The sequence below is a fragment of the Myotis nattereri genome (assembly GCF_964212035.1).
Source record: "Myotis nattereri genome assembly, chromosome: 7".
Lineage (NCBI taxonomy): Eukaryota > Metazoa > Chordata > Mammalia > Chiroptera > Vespertilionidae > Myotis > Myotis nattereri.
Genome location: NC_138082.1, coordinates 49,509,927 through 49,537,786, shown reverse-complemented (window position 1 = coordinate 49,537,786; position 27,860 = coordinate 49,509,927). Strand labels below are relative to the sequence as shown.

Below are 27,860 nucleotides of genomic sequence, written 5' to 3'. Positions count from 1 at the left end.
GCTGATAATCTATCTTCTCTCCCAACTAGATTTCCTTGGTTGCTCTGACATTATTTAATGGTACCATAATCCATTTAGTTGTGTACACCAGGAAGAAAATGAAATTCTCTTTCTCACATACATACAAACCTCAGATTCAATCAATTACCTAGTCTTGTCAGTTTTACATCCTAATTCGCTTTCAACTTAGTTCACTTCTATTTTCATCATCATCCTTTGCCCAAGATGGCTATCACTTGCCTGGAGTACTACCACAAGCTCCTAACTGGTGTTCCCACATATATTTTTACTTTCTTTCAGTCTAACCTACTCTAGAGCAGTAGCTCTCAACCAGGGGTGACTTAGTTCCCCACAGGAAATTTGGCAATGTCTGAACACATTTTTGATTGTCACAACCGGGGAGCAGTGCTACTGGCATCTCGTGGGGAGAGACAGGGAATACTGCTAAACATACTATTGTGCACAGTCCCCGCCCCCCAACAAAGAATTATCTGGTTCAAAATGTCAACGGGTGCCACGGTTGAGAAAACCTACTTTATAGGTAGGCTGAGCTTGTCACACTGAAGAATGATTCTGTGCTGTGTGCACATGTACACACACACACACACACACACACACACACATGCATGCACACATTACTAAATTCGTTAGTAACTCCCATACAGCTAAGACCAGAATAGTAAATATGGCCCTCAAGGTCCTTTGTGACCCAGCCTGTGTATCTACCTTGGCCAGTCGTCCAGCACCACACTCTGTCTCAGACGCCCTGCTCCAACGGCATTTCTATCCAATGTGCTTCCTGTCAGCCCTGGGCATTTGCACATGTTCTCTCCACCTGGAAAGTTCTTCGCTCGGCTAAGCCCCATTTTATCCTTCAAATATCAGCTGTAGTTCCTTTCCGAGGGGAGCTTCATGTGACCTTCCTCACTAGGTTAATTTCCCCATTTCAAACACTCAGAGATTATGTACCTCCCCTTGTGATCTGCACATAGTTGCATATATACATTGATTTATGTGCTTCATTACTCTGTGTTTCCCTTACTAGATTGGAAGGTACAAAAGATGAACAATATTTCTTTATTTCAATTAAAATTTCACTACAAATGCTTGGTTATTGAATGTTAGATGTTTGGTGACTAAATCTCTTCACATAACAAATAAGAAAACTTGGTCCCAGACAGGTCAAGTAACCCGAACTAATAAGTAGCAAAGGGGGGAGAAGGAGGCTTCAGTTCGTTTTTCATCATTAAGTGCTGCACCGTTTTCCTCTAAACTGGTGTTTTGTGCATTTATTTAAGCCAGTAGATTTTTTTACTCAAAGTAAATCTCTTGTAGAAGCACAGTGCATAAAACAGATTAAGTGATTAAAGCAGTTTCCTGGTTTGATTAGAAGCAACTCAATTCAAACTCATCTGAGAAGTTCTTTTAGGTCTCTACATGGGCGCCTCCTTACACCTTGCCAGGGCAGTAAGGAACTTGCCTAAGAATGACTTGGACCTGATGATTGAGACTTGGAAACAGGTCTGCCAACTACATTTGTATGTGGACTGTCTGTGGGTCCCCGACGGCCTCAGTATATGATGCTCTCTTTTTTTTTAGTTGAGTTGAACTTTTTTTCCCCTTATTGATTAAGCTAGTACATATGTGTCCTTATCCGCCCATTGCCTCCCCCACCCTCCAGCTTGTACACTCACTCCCCCTAGTGTCTGAGTCCATGGTTAAGCTTATATGCATGCATATGAGTCCTTTGGTTGATATTTATGAATTCAAAATTGAGAATACCAATATAATGTAAGTTAATATCATCACTGCCTGGAATATTTGCTTAAACAATTTCACCAAATCACATTTCCATGTTTCTATATGAAACAGAGAGTCCTTTCACATCATCAGTCGATTCCATGGATCATGTTCAGCATTCCAACTGTTGTCAAAACAAAAATTTTCTGAAGGGAATCGCTACTGTTTATGCACCTTTATTTTCTCTTTATCTTATTTTATTTTTGCCAGTGTTAGGAGTTGGATTAAATTGCTGAGCCCTAGCCGGCTTGGCTCAGTGGATAGGGTGTTGGCCTGTGGACCAAAGGGTACTGGGTTCAATTCCGGTCAAGCACACATACCTTGGTTTCAGGCTCCTCCCTGGCCCGGGCCCTGGTCGGGGCACATGCAGGAGGCAACCAATCAAAGTGTTTCTATCACATCGATGTTTCTCTCTGTCTTTCCTTCTCTCTTCCACTCTCTCTCTCTAAAAAATAAAAATTGCTGAAACAAAACGAACATACTGCATTCGTTTCATAGCCGTCACTTTCCATGACAGCGGAAGAGGACACCAGACTACAGTGAGGTAAGGATGCCCCGCTCCTTCACCAGCTGGGAAGCGCACACCCGCATGCCACAGCATGGCTGACGCGGTCTCACCAGCGAATGCATCACTACTGCGATGAACCCTTGGGTATTTGATAATAGCTGGAAACACAAATGTTAAAGGCAATGCACTGAAAAAAGTACAGACATTTTCCTGTGGTTTTCTCCTAAAATGTTTTCAGTTCCAGTTAAAAGTCACAGTAAGGAATATAGTATACATTATATATTTGGGGAATATTTTAAGACCAGGTTATTAAACACATACCAATATTTTAAAATTAATCTGTATAATTACATAAAATTATAAATGAACATGAACATTAAAAAAACATGCCAAGAGATTATTTCTCTAAGAGCCTTGCTTTTTGCAACCATATTATAGATAGAGAAAATGTATCTACTCTAAGAAATGTTTTAGAATTTTTAGCTATCTCTCAAACGTTTACTCACTCATGTCAGTGTATTTCAAATGTAAGAAAAGTGAAGAGTAATTCATCACGTCATTGTTTGAATGGCTGCTGTTCAGAAAACACAACCTCATGTATAAAACTCCAAACCTTATGAGTAGCTATTGAAAATATTCTAACATATTACTTTACTTTTAAATTAAATTGCTTCTCAACATGTCAGCTTCTTTACTTAATTTTTATAATTTTTTTAATTTAAAATAGTCTGATTGGCTTGGTTTATAGTATTAGCATATATTATTCATTCTGTAAAATAAGGAACATTAGATTCCCTGTATTTGGAATATCCTTTATACTTTTTTTTTCCTATGGGAAACTTTATCTCTCCAATTTTTGAATTAGGTTCTCAAAGAAGTAATTTCACAATCTGTATGAATTGCCAAAATGTACTTACTATATGGTGGCTGAATGCTTTGTAATTTGGGAACTCTATAATTACTAAGATTATCATTATATGGTGAACAGGACATTAAAAAAAACTAATTTCCTCTCTCTTAAGCACATAATGTTGATATATTGCTAATTTTTGAAATCCCTGATGGATATTTCTCAGGCCTCAGGAAGTTGCACGTATTAACATATTAGATTGTATTGTGACCTTATTTCCATTTTCTCCCTTTTACAAGAGAAATAGTAAGTCACATGAAAGAAAAACTAATTTAGAAGTGGAACTAGTGGCAGGAAAGTACACTAAGGGCCAGACGTGTGTTTGCAGTTCTGGCTAAGTTACCAGAATTTCCCCCAAAGCATACTGGAAAGCATCACTCCTAGAAACCCCTTCCCTCTCTCACTGCTGCTGTCTAAGCCCCCTGACAGCCACATCTGTTTCAGCTGATAGCTTTTATCATGCATCCCTTTCATGTCTTCTAACAGGAAGAGGAAATAGAGAGAAGTTTGTATTCACCAACATTTAAGAGTCGCCCTGGGAGCCAGCCCGAAGATTCTGTGAAAGATTCCGACAAGAAAAGTGAGGAAACATCTTTTGACAAGATGTCATCTGAAAGTGGTCACAGCCACACCTATGAAGGTTAGCATAATATTTTGATTTGATTTCTTGGGATCATACATTGTATAACATGAATGGCTAACAAATAAAATATATGAGGGTTTTATTTAAAAATTAGTAAGAAGAAAGATGACAAGATAGCTCAATGAACACAATTCAAGAAAAATAGAGGTATATTTAAATACTTTTATCTCTATTATATTTGACTTAAACTTTTAAAACTCAATAAAATATATTTTAAGTGATTATAAACCAGAACAACAAGCATTTTCAATATTAGACTTTTGGAACAATGCAATTGACCATCATCTGCAAGCAGAAAGGAAACATATTTGTCTTCCTTTCTGTGGGGTAAAAAGGGTAAAATATAAGTAACTGTCAGGCAAAATATAAAAAAATTAAAAATACCTTCCGCAGCTCTTTTCAGACAATTAAACAAAATGTGCTTAATGAATGTGGAATAAAAAATAACGATAGTGTCATAATTGAAGGTAAAAACCTCATAAACTTGATTAATGTTTTACAATGTCATTAAAAAGTTAGTACCTCATATGTTAGAAATTACACTATTAATATAATTGTCAATTATGAAAAAAGTGCAAAATATAAATAATTTATTGGAAAACACAGATATCATTTATCACTTCTGATTAGTCATATTCTGGATTTTTCCATTTTAGACAAGTAATGCATATTTTAGTGTTTGTGATGTCTGTTAATGATCATAATTAGTACAACTTTTAGAATATAATTCTCTCTCTCTCTCTCTCTCTCTCTCTCTCTCTATATATATATATATATATATATATATATATATATATACATACTGTCAAGTTGCCAGTCAGCAGAGCAATGTGACATAGTCTATGGAAAATGACAGACAGTTGACAATTTGGGAAAGCAAATGTTACTCTACTTTAAAACTTTGCTATTTCAAGTTTCATCTGTAAGTCAGAGCATGAGCATCACCTGGAGGCGCATTAGAAATGCAGCACCTTGGGCCCCACACTCTTCCTAATGAACCGGGACCTGCATTTTAACAAGCTCCTCAGCTGACTCGGGTGCACATTAAAGTGTGAGAAACTCTAGTGTTCAGACTGAACCTCAGCATCACTTACATATGCTCCCAGCTGGTTTCTGTATGTAATTTGGAGTGGGCGGTAGGTGTGGGAAGAATAAAGGAGAGTTTGATAATGATGAACTGGGCATGGATTTCTAACGACATGTAAACTGCCATCTCAGTCTCTATCTTTCATTTTTAATTCATTTTTGTATGCTCAGTTGATATCCTAATATGATTAGTATTAGTCTTGAGGAATTTACTCCACATATTTCTGGCCTGTGATTAAACTCTATGTGCACTTGGCTAAATGCAAAAGAATTAGATTACCAGCGGTCTAAAAAGGGAAGTTGTAGGGAATGATTTATGTTCTGATGACACTGGCCCATGGAGATCTTCACATAGGAAAGCAAATATGAGATTGGCAAACTGATCAAAATTACATGAAATGACAACTCCACTCATGTCACCTTACTTCTCGCCTGTGTTTTCTTTGGTTTCCACGCCAAGGCTTTCAAAAGCCCTTTGTGTTACAAGCTTAGAAAAGGTATTCTGAAAGGTACCCATTGTTTAGTATCAAGATCTGACTTAAATGTAAGAATGACCTCAGAGTTAAATTTACAGGTATTTTGAAAATTTCCAGGTATTTTAAAAACACAGGATGGGCATATTGCATTAAGGATGAACATAGTAAGTAGTGTGATAAATGACAGAAATGGAACCATTTTAAAAAGGGGCTGGAGCTGATATTCCAGAGGAACTACAATGCTTGTCTTGGTCCCTGGACCTTTGGGCTGGGCCAAAGCACAATTGTTTTACACACAATTGTTCGTAAAGACAGCAGGAAAGTAGACATGCTGGTCCCCAGGACTGATGATTACGGAGCTCCTGTCTGAAGCTAGAATCAGTAACAGATCGCATATAGACAAGAGTCAGCTTGTCAGCACCAATCGGGTTTTTTTTCTTCTTTTCATGTAATTATTCCTATGCTCTTTCTTATTAAAACCTCTTGCTTTCACTCTGCAATCAGGACACCAGGGGTTTTCTGCCTGAATCTATGCTTCCAGAATTGATAGCTTCACTTACTAGTTAAACATTCTAACTACCCTCAACAGTTTCATACTTGAAGGTACTATGTATTCTTTCATAGGCAGTAGAAATTTTTAAAAAGTAAACTTACAATAGATCTTTTAAAAAATAAACTTAGAATAGATCATTAAAATATAGCTACCTAATTTTCTGCATTTTTAGAATTTAGTCAAATCAATGTAAATCGATGATTCCATCTCAAAACTCAGGAACAGAGGTGGTTGTGGGATTAGTTCCCGCCCCTTTATCCTCAACTCCATGGTCAGGACAGCAGCACAAGAAAGGCCAGCATCCCCCCGCTCTCCTTCCTATGCTTGCTGACCCGCTCCTAGGTTGTGTTTAATTGCTCTCACCACCCACCCGGATTAGCTCTGTTCAATTTTCCTCATCGATGTATTGGTGTCAAGTAAATCATGGTGCTTCCTGTACATGCTGGTGTATTCTATTCACAATTTCTTTGGGATATACTGTAACCGCTCTTTCAGTGATTCCAGGAAGATGTGGCTCACTGGAAATTAAATGCCAGCCATGGCAAATCCACAATTAGATAAATTTGGGTGACGTGATAGTTATGAAAGAAAAATAAATCCATATAAATGGTTTTGACTAACTGTATTGTAGGTATATAAAAATCTGATCTATGGAATTTCCTTCAGCTATTTCAAGACCGATAAATTGTAAAGGGAATATTCAGAGTCTTAGATACTGATTTGCATAGTTTGCTTCACCTGTATGGAGAGTAAAAATCTATTCTTTTCTGCTGAAAAATTCTGTATCCAACGATGCTTCAAATAGCATAGGTGATTTGGGTAATGTTTTTCAAGTTTAAACTACTTGGCATTTTTTAAATATGACAATTACCTGCTTTTCACTTTTATTCTCCAAACCATAATTTTAATATTAATATTCTAAATTATCAAAGTATAAAATACTACAAGTAAACTATACATTCAAAGTTGCTCTTTTAAGACTTTTGTAATAAACCTTAGGAATTACCTGCTGTATTTCTCTTTTTACTCTGCTCCATTAAAGCTAAATTTATTCTTATAATGGCTATTCATCTTCTCTGGCAGGTTTTACAAAACAACCTGAGGGTTCTTTTCTTTTTCATTTTCCACTTCTGCTTAAGTGGTGAGATCCATTCAATTATTAATGTTGCTGAAGTAATTGATGTATGTGCAGTATATGTATTTGTGTGTGAGTGGTTGCTATTCACATATCTGATTTTTCACTTAAAATCAGACATTTTAGAGCAATGCTTTCTGTGATAGAAGTGTTCCATATGTGTGCTGCTCAAGGTGGTAACCACTAGTGGCTATTAAGCCCTCAAAAAGTTGCTAATGTAACACAGCAACTTAATTGATACTTCTATTGAATTTTAATTAATTTAACTTTAAATAGTCACTGTTTTGGATAACACAGTTTTAGCAAATGTCATTTCTCCAAGGGGCTCCTCATTCACCCTTCTCATAGGAAGGGATCTAGAAGCTTCTTACTCATTTTATGTTATCTTTTCTCTGAAAATTTGCCTTTATTAAAATGCATATGAATAAGTGAACAGAGAATTCATTTCAGCAAAATAATTAAACTGTGTAGTAGTAATCCACACATTAAAAAAAAAAAGATTGCCTTCAAGAGCTAGTGATGGTCTCTTCTCTAGTATTTCCTAGTGATAAAATTAAGAAAAAATAGTTTTATTCATGTCCCTTTCACGTGCTAAAAATCAATGATTTTATCACAGGCATACAAATATCTACTATGAGGCTATGAGTTTTCCATATCATCTTTTCTAGCGCTAATTGTCTTAGGAATATGAATCCTCTCAGGTCAGGAGCACACCATTCCCTAAATATTTAAGGAAGGTCAACAAATTTCAGTGAAATGCAGTAACAGGATATTTTAAAATTAATAGAAATGTTCATTTAATTTTTTTAAATGCTTCATTTGGAAACATAAATAAATCAGGCATTTAGTCACAGCAGCTCTAGCCACCGGCCCGATTGTTTCTGCTCTGACTGATTTGTTCTCTCTAATGAGACTCAGAGGACAGCCTTCAGACCTAATCCCTGGACATGATACACCACGCTGGACCTACGACTCCAACACTGGCTTCTGCTTCCAGACTTGCTTTCTCACCCACTGCACCTTCTCTCATGCCTTCAACAATCTCCTGTGGAACCGCCATGTTATTTTAATTCCCATGGGAGACATTTCATTAGTAAATATATTTTAAATAATTTTATATGTTTTTTTAAAAGTATTTTAAATGTTTCTGAGGTGACAATCTACGAAGTGAAGAATCCTTTTGTTATATCAAAATTGTCTGATCTGTTTGATCTGTTCTTAAAGTGGGTTTTACCTGCACTATTTCAATGACTCCCGCATGTTCCTTCAGTCACTTTTATAGTCAGTGAGTCAAACCGAATTGCAGAGTTAAATCATGGGCTCTGGTGGAAGGGGCAGCTGGGAGTTTCCTATTCTGAGGAAATTGTAATGGAAGGTCTATTCATGAGATCTTTCACATGGTTGCTAAAAATCAGCCCCTTGGAATCCTGGAAAATGTCCACTGATTAATATTCAAAATCCCAGGAACTCATTTTGATTTTGTTCATGGTCATACTTAATTTTAAAACGTGATGCCATCAAAGAAAGAGAAAAACAAATATAAATATCCCTCTTGAAAATAATTCATTCATTTTACCTCCTCTCAGTTGGAAAGAAATAAATATTGTTTTTAAACATTCTGACTATAGAATCAGAAATGTATATCTAGTTCTAGAGAATATTTTTGACGTGCTGTTTTCATTAGTCCATTCATTCATTCAGCAAGAATTTATTTATTTTTAGTATTTTAATATATTTTTATTAATTTCAGAGAGGATTGGAGAGGGAGAGAGAGAGACAGATACATCAACAATGAGAGATAATCATTTGATCAGCTGCCTCCTGCATGCCCCACACTGAGGATTGGGCCCGCAACACAGGTATGTGCCCTGACTGGGAATTGAACTGTGACCTCCTCATTCATAGGGCGACGCTCAACCACCGAGCCACATGGGCTGGGTGGCAACTATTTATGGAGTGCCTATATGTGCCAGGTACAATTCTCCATGCTTGGGGACATCGATGAGTAAAAGATGAAAGAGAAAAAAGAAAACCCCTGTCCTCATGCAGCTTGAATTCTAAAAGGAAGAAACACACCATGAACAATAAAAATAGTGAAGAAGTAAATGACATTTCAGAAGGTAATAGGTGATATAAAAACTATAGACTAGGATAGAGGGGATGAGGCCTGGTGGAGGTTTACAGTTTTAATTAGGATGGTCATGGTCAGCCACAACAGAAAGATGGCATTTAAGCAAAGACTTGAATAAAATATTTTCTCTTTATCTTTATTCTTCAAAGCATACAAAGTCATATCTTTAATGTGTTCAATACAAATATATCCAGGGAGATTTAAGGCAGAATCCTTCCTGGGTGATTCCAGGCCGCATGGTTGAAGCAATTATATTGCTAGTTTCTCTGCAATTCTAGCAGCGGAGGAAAGAAATACGTTATCAAAACCCTTATATCTTACCACTGTCACCAATGCCAAGTGTATAGAACTCCATCTCCCTTTGTTTCTCAATATGCGTCCTATACATTTGGGTTATTTATCACTCTAGTATGGTCTTTATAAGATAGGCCCAGACAGGAGGAAAGGTGTGTAGGCAGAATCACAGGGCTGGTTGAAGACTTGGAGCCCATACATGGGAACCAAACCAGGATTTGGTTATTCCAGGAAAAGGGACATGAGAATTGTTACCTAATAGGTTTGAAATTAGAATGTCAGTACACAGATGAAACACAAGAACCCCAATCTTAAATTGAGTTCATGATTCCATGTGTTTATCCAGGTTGGCAAAGTTCACATAACCGTCAGTGTTCCAAAATAAAGGCAGCGTTAGAGGTTCACAAATGTGGTAGGTCCCCACTGGGCAAGTTTGTTAACAGGTGTTGTGTGAAGTAATCCTAGCTGGGCTTAAGGATTAAAAATGCAGTCACTACGGATTAGTGCATGACTAAGAAAACTTATTACTTTGAAGCAGTGATTTTGAATGAAAGGGGAGGTAAAAAGAAGAGAGAGGCAGAGAGGGAGAGAGAGGGAGGAAGAGAAAAGAAGGGAAAGAAACTAAAACAGGAATGGAGGAAGAAAGGCAGGAAGAAAAATGAAAAAGAAAACATTAAAGCAGTTCTATGGAGCTTTTGAGAAGCAGCTAGAATGCAATTATTAAAGAACTTCTTTGGTGTCAAAGATTAACACAACGGGGAAGCAGTAGCAACCCTGTACACTCAGTAAATGTTTACTGAACACGTACTATGCGCCTGCCTCTGCGCTTGATATTGGGGAGCAGATAAAGATACAGACCCTGCTCCTGAGTAGCTCACAGTGTAAGAAAGGAGGCAGAGTCATAAACACATCAGTATTGGAAGATGGAAGTGCTACAGTAGAAAGACACGTAGGAAGCACCTGGGCCCAGAGATGCTTCATAGAAGTGCTGAGTTTCCTCTCTTTTTACTTTAAGTTTTCCCCCCAGTGATTTTGAAGCATGATCTGAAGTTCAGCTAGAACAGAAAGACGGGGTGTCTGAGAAGGGGAATAGGAGAAAGGGTGACCACTCCAGGTACATTCTGTAAAATCATGAAGGGGCATTAAAAGTAAGGAATTTGGGGAATAGGGATACTTCCATATGCTTGATGCTTAGGGGTTCATTTCAATAAATGTCCTTGTATCCCCATAAGCTGCAGCCATAATGGGTGATAAATTCTGAGTTGGGGTAGGTGGGGGGTGGTGAAAAATTCAGGTTAATTAGGCTCAGCTACCAGGTTATAAAAGATGGTTTGAATAAAAAAGGAAGACTTGATTTTTGTGCTTTCAGTGTTAATTAACATGTTCATTGGCATATTTGAACAATGCTTACAAAATTAAGAGAGTGGAGTTTGGGCTATTTTTCACCAGGATAAAAGCTAAGATTCTAGGGACAATACTAAGCTCTAGATAGTCCCAGATATGGGGAGAAAAATGAAAAACATGGTGTGTATTAGTTAATTATCAATTTTAAAAATCAAGTTTTCAAGGTGTATGAAGTTTTAAATTGTATATTCAGATTTTGAGCCAAATAATCTTATTTAAAATGGGTACTTTATCCATAACAATTTGTTATGGACATTTAATATTAGAAATATCTTACATAAACGTTTAACTTTTAAACATAATTTCTTATTTTTGGTTACTATAGCTTCACATGCCCTTTAAAATATATAGTGTCCATGGTGAATTATACAAATAATAACGTATTAATAATAAATGTGAAAACCCAAGTAGTAACAGCACATGACTTTTTCTTTGTAGAGTTACATTTACAAAGAGCTACATGTTTCTATATTTGGCTCTTTTTTTCCACAGCTATAAATACGGGGACGGGGCTAAAATAATGTTCTATGAATAAATTCTGCATGTCCCAGTTAGGATTCTTTATTTGCAACTTCCAAACTGATGAAATAGTATATGAGACCTCAGTTAGAAGGTACATACAGTTCTAGCCAAAGGGTCTCAGGAATTCTTGAAGAATACCACATAACTTTATATTGCCTAAGACAAAAGGCCACTTGTTCCATTTTTAAAGATCACGTATTTACAAAAACAAAACAAAACATATCAGTTCTTGCCAAACATAATAGGAAACTCATTCTGTTTAACAGTTTATTTGCTCTAATATTTCAGCGCTTAACATCCTAGGTAGTTCCAGATTTATTACTGGAGACGTAATCATTCTCTAGTGACTTGGTGAGACCATTGCTTTTCATAAACATCAGGGAAGGATTTAATACACCACCTCCAAACCTATTTTATATCATCCTGTCACAATACTTTGACTCATTGCTTAAGTTTCTTCACTCTCCATCCCTAACAATGACATATTGCCTTATGGGAAGATGGTGTCAGAGTTCTTGGCCCATCACTTTTCGTTATATTATAAACCAAAAACTATTAAGAATTTTTCATATTAATTTATAATGGATTTAAGTTGATAAATAGCTAGTAAAAGCAAAATATAAATCCTCTCTAGAGGAATGCACTTTTTTTAACATGTTAGAAGTTATTTAATCTCAGTCAGCAGGGAAATAAAATTTAAAATCATAATGAGATACCAGTATACAAACAGAATGTCTAAAATGAATAAAACTGATCATACCAAGTGCTGAGGAGGATATGGAGCAACTAAAACTCTCATGCATTGCTCAGAGTGCAAATCAGTATAACCACTCTTGAAAGATGATTGCCATTATCTGTTAATGCTGAACATACATATATCCTATAACTTAATAATTGCATCCTAGATATGTACTCAACACAAATGTGTATATATGTGAGCCAAAGACATATAGAAAAACCTTCATAATAGCATTTATTTATAATAGCTAAACACAGGAAACAGTACAAATGTTCATCAATAATAGTTAACATGTAGAGGAATGCACTTTCAATCAGGGCCTCAAAAAAGTCCCAAAGATAAATTTCCAATAAACAGGAGCTCACCATCAAAAATCACAATGTAGACGAGAAACAAGGCTATGTATAAGTCAATATAACAGAGCAGAACTACATTTACATAGGCATCAGGTATAAATTAGAGATTCTGGAAAGATAAATTTGTATATTATAGAATTTAGTTTGTAAAACATCTAATATTCAAGTCAGTTGGAAGTAGATATACTAGAACTTGAATAATTGCCTGCCACTAACAAAAAGATCCTGTCTTTCATTATACACCAAATTTCTTCTGGTTGGTTTAAAGAGCTAAACATAAGACTCAAAACCTATCAAATATTATAATAATTCTAGAGATATATTTATGATTTTAAAGCAAAAAGGAATTAACAAGAAACACTAAAAACAGAAAGAGAAAATATGAGATCAATTATTATAACAATAAAATATAAACTTCTAGTCTATGAACACTATATTAACTAATTAAAGGCCTAGAAAAATAGAAAGAAACTATTACAGCATAAGTAACCAAGAAAAATTCATATCCAGGATACATGGAAAGTATCTACCAAAGAAGAGACAGTAAAATTTAAAATTGGACAAAGTAAATGAAACAAAGAAAAACTATAATTGGATAATAATAATAATAATATGAAAATGTGAAGACCACTACTATGAATTAGGAAAATAAAAATTAATGTGATTAAGCATTATTCTATCAGAATAAAAAAAGTTGTATGACAGTTTGCATTTTCAGGATATATAAAGAAACAGACTCTTTTATACATTGTTGATGGTAGTATAGAAATGGTATGGTCTCTGAGAGAGACAATTTAACAGTGTTAATTAAAATTCAAAATGTCATACCAAATATTCTACATCAAGGTTTATCTATTTATATAAGTGTAATACTGCGAGTACGGTGTTCAATGATGAAGGATATTTATTGCAGTATTTATTTTATGAGAGAAAAATTAAATACTATTTATATGTCTATCAATCAAGGAATGGTTAAATAAATTATGGTTCACCTATACCATGAAATATTACATAGAATAATATAGTTCAAATAGTATTGACATAGAAAATATTCTAACATGTATTGGCAGGTTGTTGTACTACTTTAATGTTTTACAGCAAGAAATCATGTGTGTATTATTAATTTAAAATAGAACATTTTAAATTTAATTTTAAAAATAAAGTAATTTAAAAATAGAATAATTTAAAAAATTAAATAGAGTAACTTTAAAAAATAGAAAAATTCCTAAGCATGTGCCAACTTTTTGATTAAATAAAAATATTAAAATTTCCATTGTACTATAAGTGGCATAACTGTGCTTAAAAATTGTAAAAAGCTGTAAAAAGTTAAGTTTAAATTTTATAATAGCAATACAAAGAAAAAATAATATTAAAATGTGTGGTCATTTGGGCAGTGAAACTGACTTTTTTATTGATTTGATTCCACATTTTTTAGACACCACTGTTGTTTCAATTTCTTTTCAATCTGATGGTAGATTTTTAAGTTTTAAATGTCAATAAAGAAAGTATTTTAGGAGAGGTTAATATAAAATCATGTAACTTGAAATAAAATCTGTTTTCAGGCATAGTTCATTTTATGAAAGTTCATTGTCTGATGAACAAGGTCTAGATTCTTTTATAGGTTTGCAAAGGAGTGAATTCAATTTTTATTCACTTATTACAAAGCAATCTGGACTGGGTTTCAGTGGCTCTAGGGCTGTGCTAAAATTGTTTGCATTTCAACTGGCTCTTAATAAACAATTTAGATATCTTAAGTGACTTGGGGCATTGCGAATGGTATAAAAAAGGCTGTCATTAAATATAAGTCAATTGGCTGAATTCCTATTGAGGTTAGTACATAGCACCAGATAAGAAATAATAGGAAATGAATTTGGGGGCAGAAAAAGGTTAAAAAAAAAAAGGCAGTTCATGAGAAAACAGTTTTCAAGGAAGTATAGACATCTATATTTTAAGACAATGTTAACACCAATTAGGTGTTAGGCGTCGGCACTGACAACCCAAGGATGCATGAAACATCCTCTCTGAACTCTCAGGTTTTACCATCTGGACCTGCATGTCTGAAAACACTTCCCTGCATGGTTGTTAAAATGCAGATTTCTCAGTGCAGGCTACAGTTTAAAGCAAAATGTAGCCTAATCTCATGTATTTAGAACCTCTGAGTATCAGTGCATTTTAATAAACTCCCCAAGTGCTTTGTGTCTGTGTGTGTGCACTCTAGTCTAGTCTGGTAAACTATGTTACCTTGGACTTTTGTTTACTGAGGGAAATTCCACTATATCCTAGCCGTTCATCTGTACCAAGATCTAGCCTGTGTTCGGAGAGAGGTTGGAATTGGGCTGGAATGGGATCAAAATTTTAAAGTTTGAGGATGGGCCAGTAAATATGGAAGCAGCTAACAATATAAGCATAAGAACACAACAAAAGGTACAGTAAAAGTTCAGATTGGCTAAAAATCCTTTAGACAGAGAAACAAATCTATTCCCAGGTGGATCCTGGGATCCTCCCTCTCTCTTCACATAGTCATTCAAGGAAATTATGTGTTGGAGTTTTTTGTGTGAATGAAGCAATGTTGTAACATCTGGGTTGAATTATTTCATTTAACAAGCAATGATTGATCATCTCTTATACACTAGACTCAGAAGACACAAATATGAGTTAAGACTAATCTTGCTTTCAAGGAACTCAGTTTAGTGCAGAAGACTGCTAGACATATAAAAATACTAAGTGCTAATAGAATTATAGAAATCACTATTCATTTATTCAAGCAACAAATTAATTATATGCCTATGGGTACCAGGCACCAGATATACCATGGTGAATAAAAATGTTGTTCCTGCTCAAATGAGGCTTTCGTTCTGGTGGGGAAAGCAGACATTAAGTACATAAACCCATTACAAAATAGGCCATTACAAATTGTGAGAGAAATAGAAGAAAACTGGGAGCATGAGGTTGCTATGGCATTATTCAGAATGAAGGAACCATTTAAACAAAATTTTAAAAAATCAGTTTCTAACTAGATTTCAAAACAATTAGCTCTTAAGTCTGACAAGATATTTTTTGAATATCTTGACAAGATATTTTGTTCATTTTGACAAGATATTTAGTTCATGTGTTAGTAGGCTGACAAATGATTGTAGAGTGAATCAACTCTGTTTGCTTGTTGTCATATTTTTAAATTAATTTTTAGCGACTCCTGCAGTAAACTCCTTGTGGCTGACTGTTCTTTCTGTGAGAGGAATGTTCCAGATATTCAGCTCCAGCTTACTTTTGAGACCAGCTGGATATTGTCACTTCTTTTTTAAGGTTTCAATTTTACATATATAATCTTTTACTTCCTCACAGCAGTAGGTTTGATACGTGTTCTAGGCCCAATGTGAATTGGAACTGAAGAGCAAAGACAAGTTGAATCAAAGTTAATCAGGACTAGAACAACAGTATAATGGAAACCTCAGCCCTAGAGATGTGAATAGCTATTTTAGTAAGAGAAAATGGGCCATAGAGAATTACTCACCACTTTAATACCCTCCCCCTCCTCCCCATGTAATCACTTTGAGAAGTACAAGATTCTACACGACGGAAAATGCTTAGATGGCTTATAGGGAGGTTGATATTCTGAGCTACTGGCATTAGAGTAACAAAGTGATTCCAGGTTGTCTTCTACAGATGCTCCCTCAAGTGCAACCCCTCCTCCAACTGCAAGGCAACCTCTGCAGAGATCTATATGATGTTCTGGCATGTTCTACACTGTTAGGATTTATCTCTTATGCATAACTACATACCAATACGTGCCCTGTGTGGAGCATATGTTCAAAATGCTTATTGAATAAATAAATGAACTGCCCAGCTGGCATGGCTCAGTGGTTGAGCTTCAACCTATGAACCAGGAGGTTGCGGTTCCATTCCAGGTCATGGCACACACCAGGGTTATGGGCCGATCCCCAGCGTGGGACATGCAGGAGGCAGCTAATCAACGATTCTCTCTCATCATTGATGTTTCCATCTCCCTCTTCCTCTCTCTTCCTTTCTGAAATCAACAAAAAGGACTAGAATCATTGAACATGGTTGTAATTTATGAACATATCAGAATATGCTCTTTCATATAAAGACTCATGGATAAAATAGTTAAACATGACCTTTAGTGGTAGGCAAGCCCAGGTTAAATCCTGCATTTGGCATGTACAAATTGTGTGACCTTGAGCAGGTTACTTAACCACTGTAAGCTTTAGATTCCTACTCTTTAAAATAGTAAAGCTAATAATAACATTCTCTAAGGTAGAGATTGCCTGAAATGTTATGTGGAAATAACATAGTATACCTCTAAATGGCACTATGTTTAATATAAATTTATAACACAGATTTAGTTTGCCAGCTAGGGGTAGTGCATTCTATAAAACTTCTTTATAGGAAATAATTAGAATGAACAATTTTGAAGCATCTTTCTAAGATGCTTCCAACTTCTTTGAGTTGATAAATATCTAAGTTCATTAAGTGCAAGACAGGTGGCACTTGCATTCTCAGTGCCTGGTAGACATTCAATGAATATTGTTTGGGTGAATACATGACATACTAGTTTTTGATAAGGTGATCAGTTATGGGTTATGCTTTTGAAGCACAAACTTAAATGGTAAATGCTGCAACAACATTGTATCAAATAAAGTCTGCCATATCCATATTTTTATGTGAACAGAATTTCTTTTAAATGACTGAGGCTTGCAGAGTAAGAGAAACTTACCTGTTAACCTACAATGACAATTGAAGTAAAATATGAATAGCTTTTTGGTCAGTCAATAAAAATGGGTGAGAAACAGGCCCTTCTCTGCTAAAACTTCAAAGATAGTGAAACTGACGTTCCTTAGTCTCCCTCTTCCAAGCACCATTGCATTTTTTAGAACTTTTTTTTTCAATTCACAGTCTAAATATGCCCACAAAAACCTTTCTCACACATATCCCCAATTCCCAACATAAATAAATCAAGTGTTGCTTTAAAATTTTACTATGCTTTTTTACTTACAACAATTCATCAAGTGCAATAAAGGCATGAAAATAAGCATTCTCGATAGGGACAGACACAAAGCAATTTGAGACATTCACATGACGTTCTTGGAAAAAAATGAGGGACTCATGAGAGAGCCCAGTGTCCCTAGTCATGTACTGCTGACCTGTTTCTCATATCCTCTGAACTCTCATTCACTCACTCATTCACATACTTATTTATATATCTTTTTTTTGTTATTTAGTATTTCATAAAATAAATATATGTTTTGGTTGTCTAGCTTGGTATAGCTTTTGATCCTTGCATGTTCTCTGGGATGTCTCTGTATCTCAAAGTCTGTATCCATTTTTTAGAGATGTCATTCTTCATTTATATGAAGCGAAGGGAGGAAGCCCGCACTGTATAAACATACATGAATAATAGCTGGAGGCTACCCTTTGTCTTCATTTTTTTTAGAAGCATGAGGGAGGGAGGGAGGGAGGGAGGGAGGGAGGGAGGGAGGGAGGGAGGGAGGGAGGGAGTTAAAATTAAGAGATACTTCACTACTTTTAAAAAAGCAAAAGTATTGGGAATTCAGAATCCTTGCCTTTCTTTCCCCCTACAATCAACATAACTTGTGTAGTGCTATTAATTCCATGCTCTTAGAAAGAAAATAATGAAATTCCTTGACAAGGCTGCTGGGGAACATCATGGAAAATGTTGCCCTGGGAGGAACAAGCAGTATATGAGTATACAAGCCCACACTCTGTTGTAAGAAAAAAGAATTGTACTGCTTTGTCTGGCCATGATATCTGTCAAGGACTTTTGATGAAAATATTGTAGAAGAGGCTATTTAGAGTGAAAAAAAATATATTAAAACTCTTTCTCTTCTCCCTGAAAATAAAGGGCATCAAATGTGAAGTTACTTCTCCACTTAATAAATGATTTAAAACCGTGTTATTGTTACGCTGTGAGAAACAACTTGCCACCAGAACCTACAAGGCACATAAAGATAACAATGGGAAAATTGTAATCAATTCTATGTCTTATTAGGTTACAAAGTAAGTATTCTTACAAATGATCCTGGAAATAGCTAATTAACAGTGTGCCAAAGTTTTCGTTCTGAGACTACATAGCTGTTTCCATATTTCTGTCCTTGTTTATAACTCTAGTGTTGCTTGCAGCAAGATTCTGGAATATTTTGGGATGCAGTTGAAGGATACTAAGTATATTTTATCATATGATATTTACCTTTTGCAAAATTGCAAGCACTGGGTTTACTTACATGACATTTTGAAATTTAATTCAAATGGACATGACAAGCATGAAGTGGAGCAATATCAGTGTGTTCACGCATCTGTTCAACCAACATTTAATGAGCACCCACTGTATACCAGGTCCTGTGAGAGGCCCTGGGTATCCAACAATGGCAGGACAGAAATGGGCCCACACTCCCAGTGTACCATCTAGTAATAATAACTTACATTTCTATTGGGTATTCACAATATGCAAAGCTTTTTCACAAACATTGCATTGTCTACTCCTTAGTTTTTGAGGTAGGTGTTATTATTTCCAGATATGAATGAGATTATTGAAACTTGGTAATTTTAAGACTGAGGTGTTGGGAGGTAACAATAAATACCTGTATGGGATATTCAGCCACAAAAACGGCCATTTATATTTCATTGCACTTAATAGTTTGGTCAGTTATATTCCAATCAGGAGATAAGAACCATACAGTAATTTGAACAGGGAAGGTTTAAAATAAAGAATTATTAACTATACAGGAGATTGGAGTGGTGGGATTGGGTACCAAGGAGTACAGATATAGGAAACAGTCTTTACCTCTGGAGTAACATAGAGCATGCAAGAAGAAAACAAGTCAGTCACACCTATTAGAATGGCTGTCATCAAGAAAACAAGAAACAACTGGTGGTGCAGAGGTAGAGAAAAGGCAACTCTTGTACACTGTTGGTGGGAATGTAAACTGGTAAAACCACTATGGAAAGCAATATAGAGGTTCCGCAACAAATTTACAATAGAACTACCATATGACCCAGAAATTCCACTTCTGGGGATGAAAACGGGATACTGAAGAGACATATGCCCTCCCATGTATATTGCAGAATAATTCACAATAGCCAAGATAATAAGGAAACAACCTAAGTGTCTATCAATGGATGGATGGATAAGGAAGCTGTGGTGTACAGATACAATGGAATATTATTCAGGCATGAGAAAGAAAGAAATCCTGCCATTTGTGACAACATGGATGGGCCTTGGGGACATATGCTAAGTGAGATGTCAGACAGGGAAAGACAAATACTGTATAACTCATATGTGGAATCTAAATAAAAAGGACTTGTAAAAACAAGATTAAAATGGTGGTTACCAGGGGCTGGGGATGGAGTAGTAGGAAAGGCATTTAAGCGTACAAACTTGCAACTGGAACATAAATAAGTCCTGGAGATCTAATGCATAGTATAGCGACTATACACGACAATATTGTATTGTTTGCTAAGAGACCCGATCTTAATTATTCCCACCACAAAAATAAATGATCATTATTACAGTACTTGAGAGAGCTGCTAGCAATGGTGCTAGCAATGATTACAATGGCAATCATATTGCATACATATGCATCAAATCAGCATGTTATACACCTGAAACTTCCCCACTGTTATGTGTCAAATATATTTCCATTTTTAAATGATCTGGAAATGGTCCCCTGCCCTGCAAGACTGAGATCAACACCTGTCTGGAGAGGGCATTGCTGGTGCCCAGTGGTTGACAGAGAAGTTCACTGGGGATGCACTGGGAAATCGCCTTTTGAGGTGCTGGGGGAGGTACCACGGGAAGGTGCCATATGCTGCTGGCCACAAAGCACTAAGGAGCCTGCCAGGAGATAGAATGCAAACAACCAAGGACTGTTTCTCTTCAGGATCCCTCCAGGGCCCTCTACTGAGGAAGCTTACTATTTTGCCAGCTGGCAGGGGAGGAGCATTCCAGCATTGCTAGGGGGGCCACAGAGAGCAAATTTGGAACTTGGAGGAACAGAATCATCCATAGCACATTGTGTTATCAAGAACATTTAGATAAATTATATCATATCATTTACTTTTCACAACCACACAGTTGGGGGGGAGGGGGTAACACATTTTATTCTTACATCATGAATTAAGTCATTTAAAATATATATATTATGTAATTACTTCTAAAAGATAAAGAATTTTGAGATTAAGTGTTTTGTTCATGATTTTATATAAAGAGTAAAATTTACAACCTGGTAATCGAAAGCATTGAATTTTCAACCAGACTGTTTGGATCCATTTCCTGACTGTTAGACTTTGAGTAAAATATGTTGGGGGAAAATATTTAACCTCCCTGTTTCTCTGTTTCTTCATTAAAAACAAACAAAAACCAGGACTTACCTCATAATTCTTATGAAGATCATATTGGATGGTGTTTGCAATGTGCTTGGAATGTAACTGGCCCATACATAATGCTCCTTTTTAGACTACACTGCTGTTATTATCATATTTTACTAAGTTACTTCTCTCATTAAAAATCTTAAACACCTAGGGTAAAGAATAAAATTCTACAGCATCCTGGGAAGAAAATCAGTCACATACAAAACAACAAATGTCAGGTTGCATGGAATATTTAATGCATGCAATCCTAGAAAACAGGAGAATGACATGCAGGTTTGGGGGAAGGAGATTATTAATAAACTAGAACCCAGGTGCATGGATTTGTGCACCGGTGGGGGGTCCCTCGGCCTGGCCTGAACCCTCTCACAATCGAGGACACCTTGGGGAATGTCAGAGAGCCAGTTTTGGCCCGATCCCTGCAGGCCAGGCCAACGGCCCCACCAGTGCATGGGCCTCTAGTATGCATACAAGATCTTTGGTTAATCTCTTCCCAACCTCCATCCTTCCATCTGAGATTCATCATCTGTTCCATGTTTCCATGCCTGTGCATTGAGCATCTGCCCCCTGGTGGTCAGTGCACATCATAGCTGTCAGTCAAATGGTTGAATGGTTGCTTAGGCTTTTATATATATAGACAATCCTATAAGCAATCTAGTGGTTTCTTATTTATGTATATAGGCAATAGAAAAATAAGACATAAAATATAGCTGGCCCTCAAAAGTTTATCTATTTGTAAATGTAAATTGTCCAATGGCAAATGACATCATGGTTCTTATTTGAAAAAAATTTAAGGGAGGTTTATTGTTTTGCTCTTGTTATTAATCTAATATGTGATTTTATATTAGGAAATAGGGAAAGTTTAAGTAACATAAAAATCACTGATATTCCTACTCAGAGAGAAACAGGTGTATTTCCTTTTAGATTTTTTCTCTATGCATATTTATGCATATAAACATATGTAAATATATACATTTTAAAAAATTTATGTTCTACTAGATGTGCAGTGGTATTCTACATTCTACTAGATGTGGGTTGGTATTTGATTATAGTTTTATGAGTTATAGGAATATTGGAGGTTTTCAAATATGTAGTCATGCTATCTATGAATAATGTTAGTTGTACTTTTTCTTTTCTAATCATTATGCCTCATATTTCTTTTCCTTGCCCTATTACATTGTCAAGGCACTCTAGTATCAGAAAAGTAGACATCTTTGTCTCATTCTTGAAAAATACAAAATATTTATTATCATTAAGTATGGTGTTAGCTTTAGGATTTTCTGTACATACAGAGTATGAAGTTTAAAAAATTTATCTTTGCCCTAGCTAGTTTGGCTCAGTGGATAGAGCGTCGGCCTGCAGACTGAAGGGTCCTGGGTTTGATTCTGGTCAAGGGCATGTACCTTGGTTGTGGGCACATCCCCAGTGGGGGGTGTGCAGGAGGCAGCTGATCGGTTTCTCTCTCATCGATGTTTCTAACTCTCTATCCCTCTACCTTCCTCTCTGTAAAAAATAAATAAATAAATAAAATAAAGTTATCTTTTATTTTTAGTCTGTTGACAATTTTTAATCATGACTGGGTATTTCATGTTGTCAAGTATGTTCTTTCAGTTAATAGTTATGATAAATGACTATATCTTTTGGAGAAGCAAGTAAATTTTTAACATTGTTCAGTGTGTTGTTTTTTTGTTTTATTTTTTAAAAGCAAATTTGTAGAACCACTGGTTATATAAATCTTCCATTTGTATAAAAATGAAAAGTATAATTTCATATATACATATATGTATACATGAGTTTTATGCATACACAAACCCATATATGTGCTTTTAGATAGAGAGAACATTTCAGGATATGTGAAAAACTTAACAGCAATCTGTTGCCTGTATGAAAAAGGACTGGCTGTCTGGGCTGGCAGAAAGGTTTTATTTATACATACTCTTGTGCTGTGTGAAATATTGGCTATATAAAACTTTGACAAATACATATCTCTATTTTCATAGTTATTGCATATAGACTTAAGTATTTTACTAGTTTGGGATATATTTTGAAGTGAACTATAAATTGAGCCTTTGAAATAAATTTTCCCAATTATTTACTTGAGTTTCTAAATTTTGGGAAATTTTTTCTACTTGTTACATTTTCTAAGCACTGCTGTTTGAGTTAAAGTGATTATTATTATTGCACTTAGAGAAATGTTGATTTTAATGCCAGATTCATAGCCTTTGAATTTATGTAGCTTTTTCAATTATAATTTTTTGTTGGAGCTAGTGTACTATATTTGTTTTTCAAGTTTTCACCTCCTTTTTTTTTCTTTTTGTATTTCATTTTTGTATTCTTCTGATGAAGTTTAAATTTGGTCACAACATTAGGTTGCTTACCTTTACCACTCAAATTATGCTGTTTACTTTTCTTCTTCACAACATTAATTCCTACTCCTTCATAAACTTACCCAACTTTATATATATATATCAGTGTTTTGGTTATCCTAAAACATTATGCACAGCACTTGACATACAGATGCTCCATAAATATTTGATGACTTGTTCACTCGATGGCGAATACATCAATGAGTGATTGAGTAAATTCATCAAACTTCAAAAATATCCCAACTTCAAAAAAATCTCCAGTCTTCTTTTTTTAATTCTTTATTGTTGAAAGTATTACATATGTCCTCTTTTCCCCCCATTGTCCTCTCCCAGCCAGCCCCAGCCCTGGTCTTCACCACCACCCCCATTGTTGGTGTCCATTGGTTATGCTTATATGCATACAATTTCTTTGATCTCTAAACCCACCCCACCCTGCCCCACTCCCTTGCCTTCCCTCTGAGGTTTGACAGTCTGTTCGATGATTCTGTGTCTCTGGATCTATTATTCATCAGTTTATGTTGTTTATTCTATTCCACAAATGAGTGAGATCATGTGATATTTATCTTTCTCTGAGTGGCTTATTTTGCTTATTATAGTGCTCTCCAGATCCATCCATGCTGTTTCAAACAGTAAGAGTTCTTTTTTTTTTTACAACAGTATAGTGTTTCATTGTGTAGATGTACCACAGATCTTTAATCTGCTCATCTGCTTAGGGCACTTAGGCTGTTTCCAAATCTTAGTAATTGTAAATTGTGCTGCTTTGTACATAGGGATGCATATATTCTTTCTGCTTGGTGTTTCTGACTTTTTGGGATATATTCCTAGGAGTGGGATCACTGGATTAAATGGGAGTTCCATTTTTAACTTTTTGAGGAAACTCCATACTGTTTTCCATGGTGGCTGCACCAGTCTGCATTCCCACCAGCAGTGCACTAGGGTTCCCTTTTCTCCACATCCTCTCCAGCACTTGTCTTTTGTTGATAGCCAAAAAAAATTCCATTTGTTGACATTTATTGCCACAGAGTTTATTTTAATTTGTAACTAGAGCTCTGAACCATTACATTATAAAAATGAGGTAAGATAAGATGAGTGCTAAAGTGTATTACTTTCTATATACATTTTTTCAAAGATTTTTTTGCATTTACATTCACTTTTGTAACTGCAATTACAACATTTGTTTAGTTTTAATTAAAATAATGAATATTTTTATACAATACATTTCCAATCCTTTTATCATGAATATTAAACCATCTTTTGTGGGTTTGCAAATATATTTCAGTTGCTTCCTCAGTGAGTATATATTGATCATTTTCTTTATCTGAGAAAATGTTTGCATATTGAGAATATGTCTCTATGTCCTGCATATATAAATAACAGAAGCTTGTCTATAAAGAGAATTTTTCATTCAAAGTTATGTCTATCAAAAAAACAAACAAAAGCAAAACACCTTATGCACAATGTTCCACTCAATCAGAGTTCATGATGGCTTAGTGAAGACCTTCAAGGCCAGCTTGTCTTTTTCTTCATTCATTGTATTTTATCTTTAAAGTTCAAAAATGTAAAGGGCCTATCCAGGTGTCTTGATGAGCCTTAGGTTTCCTAGGCTCAGATCTTTCTTTACCTCAAAAACATTTTCTTTTCTGTAAAATTTAATTATTTATGTCCTTGCTATTTTTCTTTCTCCTTCTGAAACAGTATATTTCTTTGATCATATCTCTGTCCTTCATATTTATCATTATCTAGGTCATTTTATTTTATTTTTTCTTTTTTTTTAAATTTATTGCTTAAAGTATTACAAAGGGCATTACATATGTGTCCATTTTATCCCCCCGCCCTAGACAGGGGGGTAAGAGATCAACTATAGGTCATTTTATATTTTTGATTTTGCTCAGGCACTACAGGAAAATTTGCTCAAAATTTTTCCCACTTCATTGAAAAATTTTTATCTGTTTTTTTCATATGTGCTCTTTACTATCTCAGATGCTATTTTAATTTTTTATTGGTGTTTGCATTTTCTTCTAACTTACTTTAGCTTTCATTTTTTTCCATTCTTTCATTTGATCCTATTCTCTCTTTAATAACACTTATTACAGTTCTGTAGAAGTTTCTCCTCCTGAATCTTTTTGGATTTATCAGGAATATAACTTGTAACTTTTTCAGCTATTTCAGAAGTAAACTAATTTTAAAAGCTATGTTATCATTTTGCTTCATCAAGTCAGTGCTCCTTACCATCTTCCAGCGGTGCCTCTTTATGACATATTGACTTACTTATTTTATTAGAATTGTGTTGAAGTTGATTCAGGGTTGGCATTTCGTTAGATAGGTGGGTCAATTTTTCTTATTCTGCCATCACTGAATACTTGGCTCTTATAATTTCTCCCATAATTTTTTTTCTCTCTGAAATCTTTATTTTTTGGTCCTATCCGAATTTGCTGAATATAGATTGAAATTTCTACCCAATTCCTATAATATTAACTTAGGTTGTCAGACACAATATGTAAACATTCCTTTGTATGATGCAAGGCATGGAAAATTATACGAAGTTCCACCATTCATCCTCTAAAGTGTTTCCTTAGAAATCTAATAACCCATCACATCTCCTCCTTTCTGTTCTGAGAGATGTGGTGTATGGATAGATAATGTACTAAGAGGGGTAGGGATGGACATGAGCCAGGACTGTGGCTTGGGTTGGTCCAAAAGGTATTTCACATGGTATTGGGAGAACACCTCTGGGGTTTTGGTCATAGCAACCTGATAATGTGGAGTCAATCAAAGTATTTCCCTTGTTATTTGAGGAAAGGATGTGTTTCTGTCTGATTCAGAGGGTGCTCACTACGATGTCATCCCAAACTATTACTCATGTTTGTTGTTCTCAATGATAACTACTATTGGAAATTCTGTACAAACCTCAGCATATTTTCTCCTCTTCCTCTTCCTCCTCCTTTTCTCTTTTTCCTTTTCTCTTCCTCACCTTTGTCTATGTGTTCTTCATCTTTTTCTCTCTCACACAAACACACACACACATACACACACATGCTCTCAATATTACCAATGTTTGCTATTTTGTGTTCTTTTTTTACTATTTTAATTAAAGGTTAACAAGAAACCTATCAGGAACACCAAGTCCTCTGTCATTTTTTTTAACTAGGTAGCTCCCTAATTTTAACTTACCTCTTTTCTTCTGGATCTAATATCATAGCTTCCCTAGAGTTATTTATTCCAGGTCATTTTTATAAGGGACATGAGAGGATCAGGTTGACTCACATGCTGAAGTACCTAGTGAAGAACTTTTTTCTCTTTATTCTTTATATTGGGAGCCAGGTCACTAGAACTCCCTGAGTGTGGACTCCACTGAAAGTCGGGAGGGTTTTCATTTGGCTTATAATCAGGTGATTATACATCCCTCTCCGCTTTGGACTATCCCAGATTGCTCTATTGTGTTGGCATAGTTATAAATAGCGTTCCTTTCACTCCCAAAGCACCCTGGTTAACATGATAAATTACATGATCAGTCTACATAAGACTGTGAGAGATGATTTAACTGTGAGTCATATATGCCTAAATACCTTATTCATACCTTCCTAACATCTTGATGTAATTTTAATGGAATTAAACTTGAATAGGTGAAAATTATAGTTAAGTTCAGCTGCAATTCAGTTATTAATACCCTAATCCTGCTCACATGACAGCTAAGTAGTTCATGCCACCAACATTGTTCTCAGCAGATTGCTAAACCCTAAGTTGTTGGGTTTTATGTCTGCTGGATAATAATTTAGAATTTGAATATGCATATATTCAAGTTCTTTTAAATCTAAAAATCCTAGAATTTTTGTTTCTCCTTTCTAAAAATTGTAGATTAAGCCCCATTTGTCTAGGGATTATACATCAGATAACTAAAATATAGTTTTTCCAGCTTTAAAGTCCTCAGTCATCCATTTTTCTTGACTTTGAGGTGTCCACTGATAGTTCACTTTGCTACCATGAATGAGGAGGGCCCTGCCAGAGCCTACCTACTGCAGGCCTACACTATGCCTTAACCACAGCATTCATTATTAGGTGAAAGAGGTGATTCTTCTAAAGGCATTTCATCTTGCATACTAAATAGTGATTGAATGGAAACTTTAGATTGAGGACGGGATAAATAACATCCAGAATAATCCGAAAGTAAGAAAAAATTTATTCAACAGAATTGACTGAACAGAATGGAGTCAAATTCCCACTTTTCTGATTATTAATTTTTGCCTTTGGAGTAGTCACTTAACTTCACTCATCTTCAGTTTCCTTCTCTGAAATGGTGATAACAATACAATCTTTGGGTTGCCGTGAGAATAAGAAAAAAAAAAGAAGTAAATCACATAGTTAAATCCTCGGTACACTTCCTTTATAAATTATAGATATTGTTAAGGAAAAAGTGAAGAAAGAATAAAGATTTACTGCTCTTCTTGGAAACTTTTAATATTACCAAACAAGGAAAAAAGAAAATGAACCAAATGAATTCCCAGATATGTCTATCTTTTGTTGTTGTTCTTGTTCTTAC

At 35.4% G+C, this 27,860-nt stretch overlaps 1 protein-coding gene across 2 annotated transcripts in view; it reads left to right on the top strand.

Annotated features, from left to right (window-relative positions):
• The window catches only part of XIRP2 (xin actin binding repeat containing 2), a gene marked incomplete at its 5' end in the record, with an annotated part of 257,546 nt that overhangs the window by 151,938 nt on the left and 77,748 nt on the right, over positions 1 to 27,860 (top strand). The window contains one exon of one of the 2 annotated variants that reach the window (XM_081095194.1): positions 3,705 to 3,858. In XM_081095194.1, the coding sequence (XP_080951320.1) occupies positions 3,705 to 3,858 (154 nt within the window). Of the gene's footprint in view, positions 1 to 3,704; positions 3,859 to 27,860 lie in introns of those variants that run through there. The other variant, XM_081095195.1, reaches the window with a different exon arrangement.